The sequence below is a fragment of the Babylonia areolata genome, chromosome 2, assembly GCF_041734735.1.
Source record: "Babylonia areolata isolate BAREFJ2019XMU chromosome 2, ASM4173473v1, whole genome shotgun sequence".
NCBI lineage: Eukaryota > Metazoa > Mollusca > Gastropoda > Neogastropoda > Buccinidae > Babylonia > Babylonia areolata.
Window position 1 is genome coordinate 64,815,546 of NC_134877.1, and position 20,064 is coordinate 64,835,609.

At 40.4% G+C, this 20,064-nt stretch overlaps 1 protein-coding gene across 1 annotated transcript; it reads left to right on the forward strand.

Moving 5' to 3' along the window:
• Nucleotides 1-1,567: 1,567 nt before the first annotated feature.
• Nucleotides 1,568-18,341, forward strand: LOC143279550 (uncharacterized). Its single transcript, XM_076583619.1, has 8 exons — nucleotides 1,568-1,674; nucleotides 2,181-2,345; nucleotides 7,931-8,054; nucleotides 8,574-8,680; nucleotides 11,522-11,552; nucleotides 12,228-12,468; nucleotides 14,453-14,516; nucleotides 15,155-18,341. Exons 2-8 carry the CDS (start codon nucleotides 2,211-2,213, stop codon nucleotides 15,299-15,301), a joined length of 849 nt encoding a protein of 282 aa, XP_076439734.1. The 5' UTR covers nucleotides 1,568-1,674; nucleotides 2,181-2,210; the 3' UTR covers nucleotides 15,302-18,341.
• The last annotated feature ends 1,723 nt before the right edge of the window (nucleotides 18,342-20,064 follow it).

Genomic DNA, 20,064 nt, shown 5'->3' on the forward strand with positions numbered 1-20,064 from the left:
CTTTATTTTTGCCTGTGTATGACCTCCGCGCGGTGACTGTTAACATGTCCGCACGCAGCCGGATCGCTTGGGCGATCAAGGTTAATTCTTTTCTTTCTTTTTTTCTTTTTTTTTTTTTTTTTTAATGTTGACGTGGTATTGGCATTAAAAACAAAAGCGCAGCACAAGATCTTCAGGTCATATCATGCAGTTTGTACTCATCGACGATTTTGCGGCTGATCGGAATCGTCTGTGTATACTCAGCCGTAAATACGAACTTGAATGTTCCGGGTAAACACAGGCTATATTTATCGTTTCCCTTATGACGAAACTGATTCTTTTAGTTAATGAATAGCCTACAAATGTCTGCTAGAGATGTTATAAAAAAACTGAAGAATGACGCGGCCCGATTCAGTGGGGGCATGACGACCCGACTGAAGAGGTCCGATGGGTTTTTACACCGCTGAGGGTGACACACTGTTTTTCAGGCATCGGCTCAACTGAGTTTCCTCGATACACATTTTTGTCCGAAAACCATGTTACCGATCCTTCGATATACTTGTAAACATTCAGGTTTGTATGTGACATATTTGTAAAATAAGTCATTGCTATATGAGGCCGGATACTCGCCGGTCAGAAAAATACATTGATCTGCGCCGAAACGGAAAGGCTAACTGACCAAAAACTCGCAACTCAAGTCAGTCCTAAACCAGTATCGCTAGAGCTACCTTGATCAGCTGGCATACGCTGACGAGGAACCTCTCATGATTTATAGATTGCATATACCTACCACACTCAGTTTCTGATGCCAAGGTAGCGCCGCAGACAGCAATGGCCGGTTTGAGTGATGTGCCTTCTAACGGCTGCTGGTATGGAAAACCGTTTCTTATCAATTTTATGCATGTGTGTGTGTGTGTGTGTGTTTTACAGGTCATGTAATTATACCGACCATCTATATGAGCTACTTTGCATGCGGCCGGCTACCGTGACCACAACTGCCGGATACATACGAGTCATCCATGCAGTATTAAATACACACCTGATTAAGGTAGTAGGCCTCAGGTTTATTCAGTCGTATCTAAGTGGTAAACTTCGTCACTGATTTTCCCGTGTCGAATAGCTCGATATATAAGATGAGCAGCACTGCTGTCCCTAAAGAGGGCTGTTCACTGCAGTCGGCTGGGAGGCTGCCCAGCTGGGTCAGAGATGAGCGACCACAGGACCACAGGCCGTGCAGTGCTATGACTTCCAGTGGTTACCTCCACCTGTCACTTTGCCCCTCCTCCGTCGATGTTACATGTTACAACACACTGATCTAAAAATAGATTTAGATCAGTGGTTACATCATAGTCTACAACCTAATGGTAGGTCGTTTCAAAAAATGCAAAAAAAACAAAAACCGGTAAAATAGGTTCCTGAAATTAGGACGCTAAATAGGATTTTGACTCATTGATTGCATTTTTGCTGCGGAAAAAAAAGCAAATTTGGACACATATTTCATTAATGGGGATAATCTTCGACCACTTTTAGACGTTATGTTTAAAAAGACAACGACTCATATTGTAAACTTCATAGAGTGACTTCCCTTCTTGCAAATGTGGTTCGTTGAGAAAGTCTCTCCGTCAGAAGAGAATCAGTTCAGCTGATTTCTTGTTTAAAAGCTCTTGAGTTTCCAGTTATATTACACACGCGCATGTACGTGAATTTGTTTTGATGAAATTATGAGAAAAGACGAAGCCTTTGTTTATTACAGCATGAATTGTTGACTGTCGCACTGAGTGTGGAATGAGAAGTAGCTATCGTGAAGCCTTATTCAATCGTCATTATTTTGTACTCTGTACATGTACGTGATTAGAAGAAAGAAAAGAAAAGATGGTAAGGTCGCCATGAGTCCCTTATTGAGAAAAAAAATTAGAGACGTAAAGGAAAGCGTCACTTTTCGTTGTTTTAAGTCGACAGGGCTTCGCGCCAGTCTTCCTTATGGCGAAGAGCGCATGAAGTTAAATATTGCACTGGTTAAAATTAGAGTTTTTTCTTTTTTGCCCAGTCGTTGACTACTGGTCACTTGGTATAAACATTGGTTACCGATTTTATCTTTTGAAAGGTTTTAATTGCCTTTTCTGTTGATCTTTGTTTATCAAATATTGTCTTACTACTAGCCTATTAAATGTTTTAAAAAATTCATGTCATTTGTGTTTCAGGTTTGATCAAATTAGCTAGTGCAATTTCACATGAACAGCTGCAGACTGACTTCCTTGGAATATCATCACCCAAGAACAACTTTTGTCCATTGTCATTGGGTTAATATCGCCAACATAGGGCAGGTTTGGAGCATTGGCGTTGGCCAGTCTGCTGACCTCATGAATGTGAGTATGCAATGATTTTGTGGTAAATAACTATTTTAAATTGTTATAAATATTTAATTCTAGGATCCATTTGAATATGAAATGTTAAAATTTTCATGCTTTTGCAAAGAAGACATGTCAAAAATGACATGTGGCATGTAATCCACCCATCAAGTGAGCTGGAGAGTTCTGTGTTACATGACTTATAGAGGCACCTCACATGATCTGTGCTCTCAAAGTTGATTAGCTCTCCCAAACTGCAAGCAACAAAGGTGATCAAGAGAGGCAGAATGTGCGAAATAGCAGGCTTCAATTTTGCTTCATAGTTCATATATTGGTTTTCTTAACCTTCACCGTACATACTTTCTAATATCATCATCTTAGATGAACAGACTATAAATAAATAAACTATAAAAAACCATACATACTGTAAATTTTTACATGTCCTACCAACTTGGGAAAACAAATTACCCATGCTTGTTAAGAAGAATCCTTGCATGGCGTACACACTGGGGAATTATTGACCCATAGCCATTTGTATAGCAAAACTCACATGCTGTATGTATTGGGGCAAAATGTACCCATGTCGTTTAGCCTTTCCCCAACTGAGACTTTGAAGGCGGGACAGCAAGCAGCTCGTTGCTATCAACGTTGATGACATCTTAGATAAACTTGGTGGTTGGCTGGTCTGTGTCTTGTTTTCCGTTATGTGGCCATCTTCATGAGAAAGACCAAGGACATGATGCACATACACATATGCTTTTGGTGCATGTGTGCGTGCATGTATGAATAAGTTTGTACCACATACTTCATGCCGCTGTGTATGTGTGTGAATAGGTTAGCATGACATATACATATGACTGATACGTGCACCTTTGTGCAGTGAGAGAGAGAGTGAGTGGGAGGGAGGAGAGAAAGAGAGCAGGATTTGGGACGATTTGTTGTTGGCCTTTGTTCTTTGACAAGTGAATGAACATAGTAATCTGCCTTTTGGTAACCCATGCCTTTCAATACCCAGACATACAGTGTTACACTACATTACAGAGACTTACAGAACCACCTATGCAAACATAAAGAATACAGGATATTTACATGGGTGGAAATGACTGTATGCCAGCCTGTGCTGACAGAAACACAATGACCAACTTTTGTCTGACTCTGTGTGACGTACACACACACAGTCTGTGAAATCTCATTGGCTGAAATTACATCAGCCAATGCTGCTGCACTTGGCACAACAGTTCATGGAGAGTTAGTTTATTTAGATCTGGGATCTATAGCCAGAGTTCCAAAGGTACACATGCATGCACAGTCACAGAGCTGAATTGAATGCTGGCGCGTGCATACACACACGCACACACACACACATTCACATACTTTCTTGGAAAGGAATTCACATGTATCCGCGCACGTGCGCACACACACACACACATACACACACACAAACAATTGTAGCATGTGCATGAATGCACACATGCCCAAACACACTGCACACACTAGCGTGAATTGAAGTGTTGGTTTGCTTATGTCCAACTGGTTCTTCAGATGCCCGCTATATGACACCTCCCTACAACCTCTCTGCATTTTGGCCAATCCCATTCTATACTGGGTATTCTGACTAACACAAACTACAACATTGTATCTTTTATTGCCTCCAGCCAGTGACGCAGACCTTGCAGCACATCAGCTTTCACCAGACTGGGTTGAAATTTCCCCATTGTGTATGCAGTGCAAGTTTCTTCTTTAAAACCAGGGGTAATTTTGACCCAGTACATACGGCACACATAAATTTAATATTTTTACTTGATTAAAACTACTTTTGTTTGATAAAAATGCACTAATTTTTATAATTGTGTGAAGAAAACAATATTTGATGAAGTAATAAAATTTTGTTGATGCAACTCAAATACTTTGTTGAGTTACAAATTTTCAGATGAATATCTGGGTACATTTTACCTAGTGTGTATGGCGAATGGTTAATGTGCATCTGATGGCACTTCATTGTACAGTGTTTGAATGTTGTAGCAATGGAGGCTATCAACCGAAGAAATGGAGGACAGCACATGTTTGCTGCTTTTGTCAATGTCTATTGCCTTTGGCATTGCTCACAATGCACATGGGCAAGATCCAAGATGGCCAAGGAACTCTCCAAAATGACCCTTATCATGAACATGAACCAACACTGGCTGATGCAATGTGTTATGTATTTTGTTTACTTTTAGCATTGTTGTGTGTTTCTTCCCTTGAAAACCCTCAAAACCCACTGCAAGATGCTGTCAAGAAACCAAAAGGCAGCCATCTAGGACGTGGAACATCATGGATGGGACAAACAGAAGGCACAATCGAGCTCGTATCCCAGCTACAAAACCTGAAAGAAACAACAGAAAGGGGGGAACCCTGAAAACCTCAAACATATTTCAAGACAATCATTTCACCCACTCTAGGAAGACATTGTCGTGAATGGCCAGAAGGCAAAACTGATGCAGAAGTGAAGCTATTTATAGAAGAAAACAGTAAAGAAGAGGATATCATCATATACACAGATGGCTCAGTCACCAAAGACCAATCCGGTTGGGGATTCACTGCAAAGCAAAAGGGAAAAACAATTAGGGAGGAGAATGCCATGTACAAAGTCACAACCTCCAGCCTGACTATGGAAGTTGAAGCTGTGAGACATGTTCTCCAGTGGCTGTCATCTATTCATACGCCTGGACATTGACATGCCATGATTCTGACTGACTCGGTGAATCTTGTACAAAAAACTAAATGGAATGGGGAGCCCAGAATGGCATGAGGCAGTGCACAACTTTAAGATTCAAAAGCTTACATGAAAGAAAGTGCACTCATTCCCCCAGTCCCTCTTCTCAATTCTCATGACTATGCACACACCCACACTGGCCTTGTATGTATGTGTACATGTATGGGGTTTTTTTTTTGGGGGGGGTATGTGTTTTTTTGTTGTTGTTGTTGTTGTTGTTTTGTTTTTTGTTTGCTTGTTTGTTTGGGTGGGTTTTTTTGTTTGTTTTTTTGGGGTTTTTTTTGCCATTGTTGAATAGATGGTGGGGAAGGGAGAAGAAGGAAAAAAGAAGAAAGGGAAAAAAAGGTGGAAAAAAAGAAGCTTACATGGTCATATTGTGCCAAACATGCAGGTGTTAATGGAAATGAGCGAGCTGACAGGCTAGCTGATAAGGCAACAACAGGCGGTCTACATCTGGGAAAATCAGAAATCCTAAGAAAGTAAGAGTGCCTCAAAACCGGATTCATGGCCATCTCACCATGATCACCTCACAGAAAGATAGATAGAGGGAGTAGCCGTTAGTCTAGCTTGAAAGGTAGAGCATGATCCTTTGCAAGTCAAACGAATTTTCCCATTTTTGGCATCATTTCCAATCCAACATTGTGCAGTTTTCTTCAAAATGGAACAGAGCCTTTCTAGGCTTTCCCAAATACAGTAGACTGAGCAACACACTAGACGCTACATGGCATCAGAGATCTCTTCCCACCCCTCTTGCAGCACATTGGTGGCAGTGTGTGTGTGTCAGGAGAGCTCTGTGCAAGTGCATGTGTGTGTATTTGTATGTGTGAGTGTGTGCGCACGCATTGTGGGAGCTGCGATAAGTAGGATTGTGGTGTGTGTGTGTGTATGTCTGTATTGTGTGTATTGTGGGAGCTATGCAGTATATGAATGTGGTGTGTTTATATGTGTGCGTGGGGGGTGGGGGGGGGGGTATGGGCATGTGTGTGTGTGTCGTGGAAGCTACAAGTATGAATGTGTGCGAGTTGAGGGGGGGGGGGCAGGGGTAAATGTGTGTGTCGGGGCTCATGTGCTTTTATATGTAGTGCTGGGCCAATACACATTTGTTTGTGTGCTTTAATATTTTCCGTGAGACTGCATATTTGCTGTGTATCTGTTGTGCATGTTTGTGTATGTGTGTGTTTCGTTAGTTTAACATCTTTTCCCTGTTAAGTGATATTAGACTGTGTCAGTGTGTGTGCATGCATGTCAGTGTGTTTATTTACATTTGTTTGCTTGTTTATTTATTATTACTGTCTTTTTTTGTCTTTTTTTAAATTTCTTTATCTATTTGCTTACCTATTTTTATTTTGTTTTACTTTTAGATTAATTGGTTTATATATACTAATTTATGATTTGATCTATTGATTTGATGACTTATCCATTTATTTGTTTATCTATCCTATTCCTTTTTTTTCTCCTCAAGGCCCAATGAAGCGCATTGGGTTATGCTGCTGGTCAGGCATCTGTTAGCAGATATGGTGCAGCATATATGGATTTGTCCGAATGCTTTGACACCTTGAAAAATTGAAATGAACTGAACTTCTTCCCTTGAATACAAAACCAAGGCTACCTCAATTATGATGGTAGCTTAGTAACAAGGCCAATGTATCAGATCAGCAATGGAGAGTCAGACTCATTACACAATGGCAGTGGTTAAAACACCTTTTTTTTCTTTTTCTTTTTTTTTTTAAAGACGGCCAAGATTTCAGAAATAGAGTGGACTAGTGAAAACCCTGCTGGAGCGTTAGGGGTCTGCAAACAGACCACCCAGAACTGAACCTGCACCAAGCTGAGAGATGCAACAAGATGACTAAAAATTGCAGCTTACATACTGGAGATCAACTTCCACCTTTACACAAGGTTCGTAGGGTCCTTTCAAGTCCTTTTAAGTCCTTAGGAATTGGATTTTGGTCAAAAGGCCTTTTAAGTGCTTTGATTCAGCAAGTTGGTCCTTTTAACTCATCAGGAGGTCCTTTTAATTTTTGAAAGGTACTGTTAAGTCCTGTTTTATGAAGAGAAAGAGACTTGAGAACGAAACTGAAACACCTTCGACACCAAAACCGCAAGTTGCAAAGTGAGTTGAAAGATGCCGACGCGATCGTCTGAAACTCAGTACTTACTGTAGGAGGATACAGCCTATAGGCCTAGGCCCTAACAGTAGTGCGCTTTCTGCTCGGTGGCAGACGTGAAGCGTGGTACAGTGGCTGTGAGTCACGCCTGCTGCTGCTGCTTTGCTTAGGCCTAGCCTACAGTGACGTGAATTGCAAAGACTAAATACGACAGTCAAATGGGATTATTGTTCTTCCGTTTATGAGAGGTAAGTGTCTGCTGTTCTGCATGTCAAATAGATTGGGGTGTACTGTAAAGTCATGTCGGCAAAGGTCCTTTTAAACTGATTTGAGGTCCTTATAAAGTCCTTTAAAGGTCCTTTTTTGGCTTCATGCCCACCACCTGGGAACCCTGTTTACATCATGGACAATCTGTGTGGGTGATGGACCATGAAACCAAAAAGAGAAACAAGCAAATGGCAGTGGTTTCAGTAAACATTTCAGGCATTTTTGTATTAGCTTTAAAGTTCAATGGTACCTAATCTGCAGTTGTCTAGTAAGCACAACTGTGACAAGTGTCTAACATCAGGCATTTAGATGTGAAGTCCTTAGTGTAGTGCATTCATGTTTGTAGCTGTGGTTCATGGCAAGAAAGTGTGGGATGTTGACATATTTGTATTGTTCAGGCCAGTTAATTGTTAATCTTGTAGCCAGCACTAATTAGCCTATTGGATCAGTTTTGCTTTGTATCCTGAGTGCAGTCACAGTCGAGGGCCCGTAATCATCCATATCAGCGCCGACGATCTGGCAGAGTCCGAGGACGTCAACACATTTCAGTGACCAACCGTGCATCCAGCAGAAATATGGAGTCTGATCATGATGCAGGTATGCAATACTGGATGTATCCATGTTCTTGTATATATCCCATTTCTTTATATAATTTTTTGTAAATTCTGCATCAGCTTGACTGACTTGACCTGAACAGGTGTGTATATATTGCACTTACCAGCACTTAACAGCTTACAAGACTATTTCATACGTATCAGTGTATTTCTTTAAGCCAGTTGTTATCCAAGAAAAAATATTCTAATACTTTTTATTTATTTTTGTGTGTGCTGAGAACAGAGAAGTGATATGTTACAACTTCATCCCCGTGAACTTCTAAGTCACCCACACGCCCCTTGAAAAAAAGTTTTTCTGTTTTGTCAGTCTTATTTGCTGTATCACTGGCATAACCCACACACCACTTTTCCCCTATACAAAGCAGCACCCAGGCTTATTTTGTTGTGATGCTGTTGCATGTTTTATTGTCACAGGTAATGATAATTTTAATGGATACAAAGACTGTTTTATAGTGCAGACATACCTCTGGGTTGTTTGATACAACACTGTGTGTTTGTGCAGGTGTTTGTATTGACTTGACTGGCAACGATTCATTGGACATGGGTGATGTGATTGATTTGACTAATCTGTCCACCAGTCAGAGTGCTATTGATGCTGATCCAGTAGTGGTGAGTGTGATAGCTTAATCATTCTGAGTTTCCATAAGTCTTGTCATTTACTAGTCTTGGGGATTTACATTAGTAAGGTCTTATTTGACACAGCATTCATGCTGCAAGAATGAATATCCACAGATACACACCCACATACAGAGACATGGACTGGATGGAGTGATATTGACACAGAATGATGCATTGACATTGACGGGCGCAATAGCTGCATGGTTAAAGCGTTGCACTTTCAATCTGAAGGTCCTGGGTTCAAATCTTGGTAACGGCATCTGATGGGTGAAAGGTGGAGATTTTTCTGATCTCCCAGGTCAACATATGTGCAGACCTGCTAGTGCCTGAACCCCCTTCGTGTGTATATGCAATTTAAAGATCCTGCAGTCCATGTCAGCATTCGGTGGATTATGGAAACGAGGGCATACCCAGCATGCACACCCCCGAAAACAGAGAATGGCTGCCCACATGGCGTGTTAACCCCTAGGCTGCTTATATGACGAGGTAACTCGTCATGGCAAACCTGTATGCTTCGTTGCCACAATGACGAGATGACTCGTCATCGAAATATTCTGACTTTTCCCTGCTTTGCGTTCAGTTCATTGACAAAAATGCTGGTAGCTTTAGCTTGGGGAATCTTTCTGGATTCTATTCATAGCTAGAAACCCCATCTACGTCATGAGGCAGTCCTTTATTTGAACGTTTTGGTTGGGTTACTGTCCCAGTGTTTGCCTGGCTCCATTCCTCGCTCGCTCAACAAAATGTCGGACTGACGCCGTGCTCAAGACATGCGATCGTAGCGAACTAAATCAACCAAGATTGCTTTCTTCTGCTGATGCTCAGAAAGAATTGAAGCGTAAACTTGAAGAAGACAGTGATAAACATTTATAAGACGATTTGATAGAAAATAAAGGGAGCAGTCAAGAGAGTGGCCAAGATACGACTATCAGTGAGTGATGCCGGCTGTGCAAACCTTAGCAGACGACAGAAAGTGACTGAACAGGACAGTGTTAGCAATTTTCTTGGCACTCAGCCAGCGCGGTCTGATGAGAACTGGATAAAGTGACTGTGTGAGAGGGGTGAAGAGGAGGGGGATGGAGACTGAGGGGGCGTGGCCTCTCATCCACATTATCACTTGAAGTCACAATGTATTGTATATGTATCTCTTTTTAATTGTTTTTTTTTTATTGTGGTTGTTTTAGTATGATTTTGTGTATGCAGATATCCATTTATCCAGAAAATATGATATTTTGGTGCAAATTACCTGACTAATGTTAGTAATGAACAAGTTGAAAATGTGACAAAAAACAAAACATTGATTTCAAAACAACAGCATGTCACTAAAATATATATAAAATGGGTGAAAAAAATCATGTGTTTTGTGTTCTTTATTCATTTACCTTTCAGAAAATATGTACTTTTATGGGTCTTTCTCCAATAACAAAGAGCACAGAATTTTTTGAAAATTTATACCCGTTTTTTGTGAAAAAACCCGGGCAAATAGATTTCACTTAAATCTTATTTTCCTGGCAGCGAAAGGGTTAATAAACAATACGGTCATACACGTAAAATGTTGCATGTCTGTCTGAGTGTATAGGTGTGCGTGCCTGAAGTCTGATTGAACAACACAAGAAACAAATGATGAGAGCCCGATGGCAGCCGTCAGTCGACTCCACCCAGATAGGCAGCCTGTTGTGCAAATGACCCTGAGTTTGTAAAGCACTTTGAGCTTGGTTTCCAACCCAACGATAGGTGCTATAGAAGTATCCATATCAAATTAAATCAAATGCATGCAGACACATTGACACAACATGCATTACCACATTGTATTCTTTTTTTGCTCCTGTGATGTTTTTAGTTGACCATTGGCATTTTTTGGTTTTGTTTGCCTAATACATATATAATTTGATGGGCGCAATAGCTGAATTGCTAAAGCGTTGGGCTTTCAAATTGAGGGTCTCGGGTTCGAATCTCGGTAACAGTGCCTGGTGGGTAAAGGGTGGAGATTTTTCCAATCTCCAAGGTCAACATATGTGCAGACCTGCTTGTGCCTGATCCTCCTTTGTGTGTATACACAAACAGAAGATCAAATACACACATTAAAGATCCTGTAATTCATGTCAGCGTTCGGTGGCTTATGGAAACAAGAACATACCCAGCATGCATACCCCAGAAAACTGAGTATAGATGCCTACATGGCAGGGTAAACATGTTCATAAACGTAAAAGCCCTTTTGTGCACATATGAGAGAACGTGGGAGTTGCAGCCCATGAACAAAGAAGAAGAAGAATATATATGATTTTGTGTAAAAGAATGGTTGAAATGGCCACAAAGTCAGATGCATGTCCTAGGTTTATGTGTATGAATATCATGGTAATTGTGTCTTATGTCCTTTCCCAGGTTATTTTACCTTCATCATGAATACAAATTGTTAGATGGGTCTTACTGATTTTTTTTTTCAGACTCTGCAATTTGATATTGGGCTTATCAGATAGTAATGATGAATATGATTCTTGAGTGAGATGGTATTGTTTGAACTTCTTCCTAAAACTCTATTATGTTGTTTATTTTCTGAGTGTCATGTAATTGCAAACATGGAAAGTTTTTAAGTTTCTTTCAGCCATGGTTTGCAGTTATGAAGTTCCTTTCAATTTGAAATTGCAATTTGACCCCACCTAATACCTTGGTGGCCTTATTGTAGGGTTTATAATGAGGCTTTTAGAAATTCAGGTGTGCCTCATTCATTAGAGCACCTTATAGTTTTAATTATAGACCGAAAATGATAGTGAGTTGATCTGTATGTAAGTGTTTAGCCTCAGACAGATAAAAAGAATTTTGTTTTGTTTCCAGGTAATTTCACCAACTGATGTGGATAATGCAGGTATGTAGATCTGAATTGTCACTTTGCGTTAGTGTATTGTATTAGCTTGTGCTACATGCACACACACAGTGACACACACATACTCGCACACACACACACACACACACACACACACACGTGTAGATGTGTGCAAATTTGTCAACATGGAATCTATAGTCTTCCCTCCCAGGCGGGCCACTTGATTCTTCCCAGAGTTGTGTCTGATTGCCCAAATATGCATCCTGGCATGTGTATTACATTGTATTATTACACTTTGTTACAATATCTTTCTCTGAGTGAAATTTGGGCTGCTCTTCCCAGGGAGAGTGCGTGGATGCAATAACAGCGATACCCAGGTCATTTTTCTTTTCTTTTTTTACCTACAAGTGTATTTGTTTTCCTATTGAAGTGGATTTGTCTACAGATTTTTTTTCTAAGGACAGCCCGTTTGCTGCTGTGGGATTTTTTATGTGCTCTTAACTGCATGCTACATATAGGACCTCAGTTAATCGTCTCAAGGACTAGTGGAGGGGGGAGAAAACACTAGCAAGTGGGGGATTTGAACCTGTGCATTCAGATGATGCGTCAGGGGATGCATTACCACTAGACCATTGCTCCAGATTAAAGCTTCATTCCAAACACTTTCTCATGTCACCATCTCTGGTTTTGTCCATGTTGCCTTGTGGTGTGTTTCAGACACCCATCGTAGGGCAGAACCGGTGTCGAGGAGGCACCGAATCATTCTGCGGTTAGACGACGAGGCGGATGATGAGGACAGCGAGGACAGTGAAGACGGCACTGGAGGAGAAGGGCCATCACCTTCTAGTTCTGGTGGGTCTGTGTCGGGAAGAGGCAGGGACCGGTCGATCATTAGTGTGGAAGATCTGACCGACGATGAGCTTCCTGAAGTCCCTTTCAGTGTCCCCCCCAGCAGCAGGTTGGTGTTGACAATGACAACATACAGTTTAGTTGACTAGATGATGACTGTAATGGGCTTTTATGATGTGCTTTCCCTTCTTAGCACAGGTGCCCAGAGCACTTACAGTAAACATCAGTATGTGGAGGTGGGGAAATGCTTAACCACAGGGCGCTGAAATCAAGACTTACAAACAAGATGAAGCTTTTGCACATGCACGCACGCGTGTGCATGCGTGCACACACACACACACACACACACACACACACACACACACACTGTCATGTCAAGGGGTGGAACCAATTAATGAATTATTTCAATTTTGTATAAATTTATCATTTGGAAACGTTACCGTAAATCAGTACTAAATCAGCTGCTTTTGCTGTTATCTAAAGACTTTCTTGCTTTAAACTTCAATTTCTCTACCTCCATCACACCAATCAGTCTGACTGTTCTTGTATTCATGATTTTGGCCTCAGCTGAAACGCTTTGTAGAAAAATCAAAATATCAGAACAACAGATAACTCATCATCACATGACATCGCATAGGATACATTGTCGTTTGCTTTATGAATAATACTTACATCTGCCATGAAAACATTGTATTCTTTACTGTTAAACAGCATGTGGGATTCATCTTCTATCTGTTGTTTACAAACAAGGCATAATAAATGGCTTGGTGTTAATCCTGTCTTTACCAGTCTTTGCAAAAAGACAGGGGGAAATATCAAGTCTGAAATTTTGTACATGTATCTTTATAGATAGGGAAAATGCCAAGTCTGAATTTTGTATATATCTTTATAGATAGGGAAAATGCCAAGTCTGAATTTTGTATACCTTTATAACACTTAAGCATCTTATATTGCAGGTATTTTTCAGTTTGGAACATTTGCTCAGAAGTACCAAAAAAAAAAAAAAAATTCAAAGCACTCTTTTGATTTGAGAGTATCATGCCATGTCTGTCTGTATTGATCAGTCAGGCTGGTTATCATTGGCCTGTCTGTGCACTGGTTCACAAGGTTGGATGTGGGTAGGACTGCGTTTTGATGATTTAGCTCCTTTTTTTTTTTTTTTTTTTTTTTTTTAGTGTTTGCGCCAGTATCCTACTTCGGGCCCCAAGCATCCCAGGGACACCTGCGAACTTTTCAGTATTTCAAAAATCAGCCACTCCCAGTCCCACAAATGTAAACATTACAACTTGTGCTGTTGTCTCAGATTTTGTTGGAAATGTATTTCCTTGGACAGCAAGTGATATGGAGACTAAAGTTGATACCTCAGATAAACAGACACACACACACGCACACTACAATTTGAAAATTGTAGTAGTGTAAGTTGTGGTGTTTTTTTTGTGGTTTTTTTTTTTGTGTGTTTTTTTTTTTTTGCTTTCAACCGTCTCCAGACTTTTTATATATACATGTATGTAAATATTTTTGTGTGTCTTAATCATATTCTACAAGAATGTCATTAGAGCAGATATTTCCATACCTTACTTCTGGACTACACATGAATCATTAGCCAAGTACATACTTGTTTTGTCTTTCTTCCACTCATCTTGGTTCTGAGATATCTTGCAGATGAAATTGACGTTTTCACTCACAGCTCAACCGGATGACAATGGACAGCGCAAAAGAAAATACCATCCTCACACAGCTTGCAAGAAGAAAGTCAAGTCCATATATGTCTATGTTGTGGTATTGTTTTGTCTGACATGCAGTCACCCTGCATTTGCTTACCTTGTGAGTCAGATTTTGGTAAGTCAATGGAGACCTTGTGTTTGCAAGCTAGCGCAGGTCTGATCTAAGGCAGTACATGTACTTTACTCCCCCAACCCCCACCCCACCCCCCAGCTCTCCAGTTCCCCCGCCATCAGGTTTGACAACACCTCATCTCATGGAGCGCACCTTTGGTGAGGAAAATGAACAAATTGAGAACATTCAAATATGAAGTCTTCGCCAGTTAGGCTCTGCATGATATTTAAGATCACATTGAGTGCTTTTGTCTGCAGTGCCGCCAGTGGCTACGCCACTCCAAAGGTCACCTGCCCTGTGTGCTTGGAGACTGATGTTCAGGTATGTTATCTGGATTTGTTTCCCAGAGCATGGTTTGAAAGTATTCATACACTCAGTTTATTGTACCATAGGTGGGAATCTATGTATTTTATAATCTTTTTTTTTTTTTTTTTTTTTAATGAGGTGGTTTTGGTGAGGAACGCCCATTGAACAGGTATTTCATAGAGCTGTCTTGATTTCAGTCTAAGATGTATGAGACCTACCACCTGGAAATGGGATGGAAGACACCTTTGATATTCTTGTACAATGACAGGAATAGACTCAAGGGGTGTAAATCCTCAGATTTTAAGTTTTGGTGAATTCCTACGCAGCCAGTGTTTTTGGCTTACATGTCTAAACAGTGAGTCTGTCTAATAACTGTCTCAGTTGTACATGTGTATGTATACATGTATGCATATGTATGTCTGTGGTAAATGTTAAGTTTTGTTTTCTCCGGAAATACTTTGTCAATACCAAATTTAGCTTTGATAGAAGAAGAACAAAAATTCTTTCCTCACTTTCCAATTAAAATGACAATGCACATCTGGGAAGTGAAAGGCAAAAAAAAAAGATTGTGAAGAAACATCATTAAATGTTTGTGATGATGATCAATTGCTATTTTTGCAGACTTTTGCAAACTTTTTGTTTTTCCCCTTCAGATTCGTCGAAACAGGCAACTGTACTCCACAGTGTGTGGCCATATTTTCTGCAGTACATGCATCGTGCAGGCGATTGAAACCCAGCGCATGTGTCCCACCTGCCGAAAAAGACTGTCAAAGCGACAAATTCATAAAATATATCTGTGATTTTGTTTATTCAGGAACAAGCACACGCACAGACAGACAGACAGACACACACACATATATACACACACACATATATACACACACTCATACACACACACACACACACTCACACACAAACTGTGACTACACCAGTTCTTTAGTACCAATACTTCAGGCCCATTATTTACTCATACAAGATCATTACCATCTTCATCACATAAAGAGAGAACCTTTGAGAGAGGGAGTTGGTTTTTTGATTTGGAGTGCGAGAGTGACAGAAACACACACACAAAAGGAAACAACCTACACTGGAACAGTCAAAAAATGCAGACATGGAAGCACTTCTTAAACATGAAATTATTCAAAGAACTGCCCATGAATAGAAAACACGCAGACAACATGTTGTGCATTGATGATGCTCTGTCTCTCTCTCTCTCTCTCTCTCTCTCTCTCGTTCGCCTTTTCCAACCTCTTTCTTTATATTATTATTATCTATGTTTGGCCTATGAAGAAAGGCATGTGCAGCACACCAAAAAAAACAAACAAAAAAATCTGTGATTTTGTTTGGTGTGGTGATCTGTTAAACTGAATGCCTGTTATTTTGTGACCAGACCATCCGACCGGATGGTTTAGTAATTATGTTTACTGATGGGTTCTTTTGGCAGTGGCCAGTTTTGACTGATTTGTTTGTTGCTCATAGTATTACATACGGATGGGAAAGTATCAGTGAACATTGAGCTCCAGTTAAGTGGGATAACTTCTCAACTGCATACAAATACACATTTTGTTTTTGTACCAGTCAGCTTGAAAGTAAATGCAGAGGACATCCAGTGCTTCTGTCATTAGAAAAGGTGCAGGAGCAACCACTCTAACTTCATATAAATTAACTGATATCAGAAATCTATATGACTTTTGGCTTTTAAACTTGTTGGCATGCCAGTATATCGAGAGGATAATTATTTGGTTATGACAGTCAGTCACAGTGATGGTGAACCATTCTGACAGTCATGAACTGATTCTTGTGTAGTTCTGATGTATGTCAAACGAAAGTGTATCCCAAAAACTTAAGCTCAAAATGACATTTAGTAAGCATGAATTCATTGTGTAGATCAGTTGACCATTCAGAGGAATTTCTACCTGACGCACATCTTATCACAAGTATGTCAAATTGCATGTACATATATTTTGACTAATATTTTGTTAGTGTAGAGAATCAAATGGCATGCAACTCATATCGGCTATCTGTAATTTTAATACCTGTCATCACCCTGAGAGGTCTTCTACTGATTACTCAGAGACACTGACAAGATTTAATATATGTCTCACATTCTGGAATTTAGTCATTAGGGAACTGAAATGATCTTTTCAATCAATTTTTGTTTTTTCGTTTTTAGCACTTCTAACTAGCTAGACATTTTATTGTGAATTATTAATATGAAATTTCAGGAGACCTATCGTGTCACAGTTTAACAGTTTTTGTTTGTCAAATCTGAAATGAGAAAAGTCTTTGTTGTGGAAACTGCTTGAAATGTAATACATGCTGTCCATATCAGTTCAGTTTCTGTGTAAAGTCAGAATTCAGTTTTGTTGCATTGTGTGCTTGTTTGTCTACTGATACTCGGTTGTGAATTATGAAAGTTTTACAATCAAAATATTCTTTTAGTGTTTTTGTGTGTTTGAGAGGGGTGAAGTGGCTGTGATGAGAAAACTCTGGCTGACATTGTTCTACCTCATCTTAAGTGACTTTAATGCTCTTCCCTCCATCCACCTGTCCTGCCTGTGTCATATACAGTCACCCCCTGGATTGGTTTTGTCACTGTGTACTGGCAGTTCATGGGAAACTAAAGTATAAATGCCATGTCAACAGAAGATTAAAAGGATCCTACCTAGTCACTGAGTTGGCTTGGTGGTGGTCATTATTGTCTGAATCAGTGTACTGGGAACACCACCAACTTGCTCGACACCTGACAAGGCAGCTCAGATGTTGAGACAGACTGAGAGTGATGACTTCCTTTGAATGGAGATGATCACCACATCTCTCCAGTAACAGCCCTGGAAATATGTGTATCCTGGAGACTGACACAGAATCCACACAGACATGAACAACAGGAAAAACGGGTCACCAAAACAGCACAGTAAGTAAGGACACAAAATTTCAGAGTGTTTATTGCTTGATGAGAATTGTGATGAGGATGCTATAAATACCCATTGGGGGAGAGTTATGTGGCTTGATGATTTAACAGTATTGTACTTAGTGTGCATCCTTTCATTACATAGGAGGGGCTGTGACAGAATCTGGTAGGCATTGGTCTTCTCATCTGGTGTTCACCAGTGATAGGGTTTGGGAGCTGTTTTGGCCAAGCGTTGTGTTGTGGGCACTTGACTCTGATTTTCCTCACCTCACCCAGGTGTGAATGGGTACCTGACATCAGTTGGGGAAAGTAAAAAGCAGCTGAAGGAGAGGACTGGACTCTGCCTTCCTCTGCTGAGTACCCGACTCAGCGGATGTGATTTCACTGCCCCTGTGTTGATAAAAAGCTATTGGACCTTTAAAAGTTTCATAACATATCCTGGCATCAACCAGGGTTAGGAGATGGGCACTTAGCAAAGTTGGTTGGAAAGTTTGAGGACTACTGTCAAGTAAGTGTCTGTGAAATGTATACACTGGTTGATACGGTCCCAGGCTTCCCATTACAGCTCATTGTTCACTTAACTTTGGGAAAAAAGGGTTACTGGCGGAAAAAAAAAAGTTTAATCTCTCAGTAATATAATGCAGGCCTGTGATGCGATTCAAACCTATTACCTTCCAGTAGTCTGCATGATGTTTGCTACCCGTTGTGCCATCATTGCATGATTTATTCATGTAAAATGTAAATGAATCATCAATGAAACAGGCAAAGCAATTAATGATAATCTATTCCTTTTACCATTTCCAACTGATTCACAAAAAGTGACACACATCTTATTTGTAATGTTGCCTTTGTTGGATCACACTGGCACCAAATAGGACAAATCAAAACATTGACAATACTATATTTTCAGTCACACCCAACAAATATAAGGAATTGCAGACTAGTATGCTTTTGTCATGTACATAATTCCCATTCTTTTTTGTGTTTTAAGCTAATTTACTGTATCTTTTCCTGCTGTCAGAAAGTTTTGTTGTTTTTTGTGAACCCTGCAAATGTTTATGCATTGTTTTATTTGTCATGATTGTCTCTTTCACTCTCCTCATGCGGGTGCCAGTGGCATCTTTTAGTTGTAAACATGAAATCATTTTCACTTAATATCTTTTTCATATACTTTAGTTTTTATAGACATTTCGTTATATGTAATTAAGAGTTGAAACACATTAGCTCTATGCCTGCATATTTGACCTTAATATTTTTTACTTTGATTTAAAGACAAAATACATCATGCCCAAATGGCTAACAAGTAAACAAACATGCACATGGAATGACACATGAAATAAGTTTGTATTGCATATCAGTGGGTAGTTTGGACCAACAGGTTATCACAATGTTGCACAAGAACATGTATATAATTGTAATACAGGACACCATGTTGGCTGAAGCCTCACAGGCTTAAGAAATAAAGCATTTTTTGTGTGTGTTTGTATGTGTATATGTATGCGTGCATTCTTATCTAGTCAGTGTGTAGCAAGCATGTTAATGAATGTGTGTTTGTGTATCTCACAGCATTTTTGATAATAATGCTGCAGCATTTCTGCTCATGAGGAATCAGTTGTTTTTGATAATCTTATAACCCCATTTTGCATCAAACAAGTATTTATAGCAAATATGTTTCTGCAAGAACAGATAAAAGAAATAGAAGCACTACAAGCATGGTAGGGGAAGCCATAATATGACATGTCCCCATCAACAACGTTTGAGTGGTGGAACTTGCAGGTCTTGTTCTTGTTTAGAAAATAGCATGTCAGCTCCAAGAATGATTCTGTGTCCTTTCGTATTGACTTTCTGCTTCGCAAGTTTTTGTTTAATTACACATACTTAACCGTGACCCAACTAGTGCAGACTCCGGCAGGGGTCTGACATTCCTGCCTGTGCAAACTACTATCCGCCTATGCGGAGAAAATGAAACTACGGCCGATAACCTCCCGGAAGTAGGTAACCTCCCCTTTGTCCCGCTGGCTAGCGCCCTCTTTTTCCGGCAGCCATTATGACTCCTGTCCTGTGCTCTCCATAAGTTTTTTCGTATTTTCTGTCTGTCTGTCGATTCTCTGGCGTTCTTGTTTTTTGTCAAATTTTGTCTCGAACCAGGTCACATAATTATATGGTTCGATTGGGATATCGGGCTAAAATTAAGGCGCGATCGAAATCGATTCGCGGACACTCTGGGCCCTCTATTTCTGGCCCTCTCAACAACGCCAACCCGACGCCTCCCTCACTTCCTTCGCTTCTTCCGGTCGACTCCAGACCTCCGCCACCTCCTGCACCCTCTCCAGCGACTTCTAGGGATACGTTACCCCATACTCAGGTCAGTGGTGCCATTGATGCTTTCCTTTTCAATTCGCGAAGTCGATGCGATCCGCGTTTCTCGTCCCTGCCAGTCGGTAGGACACCCGAGTCGATCTCCTGTATCACTTTTCCCATGTCAACAATGGAATGTGCCATAACCCCTTTAATTACACATACTGGGAATGTGCCATAACACCTTTGGAAAACAACACCATACACTGGCTTTGGATCCGCACGCTAGACTGGGCCCTATGTGCGATGCGGCCGTGGCGGCAGCCGTGACATTGGCTCACGCGCCCCCCACGC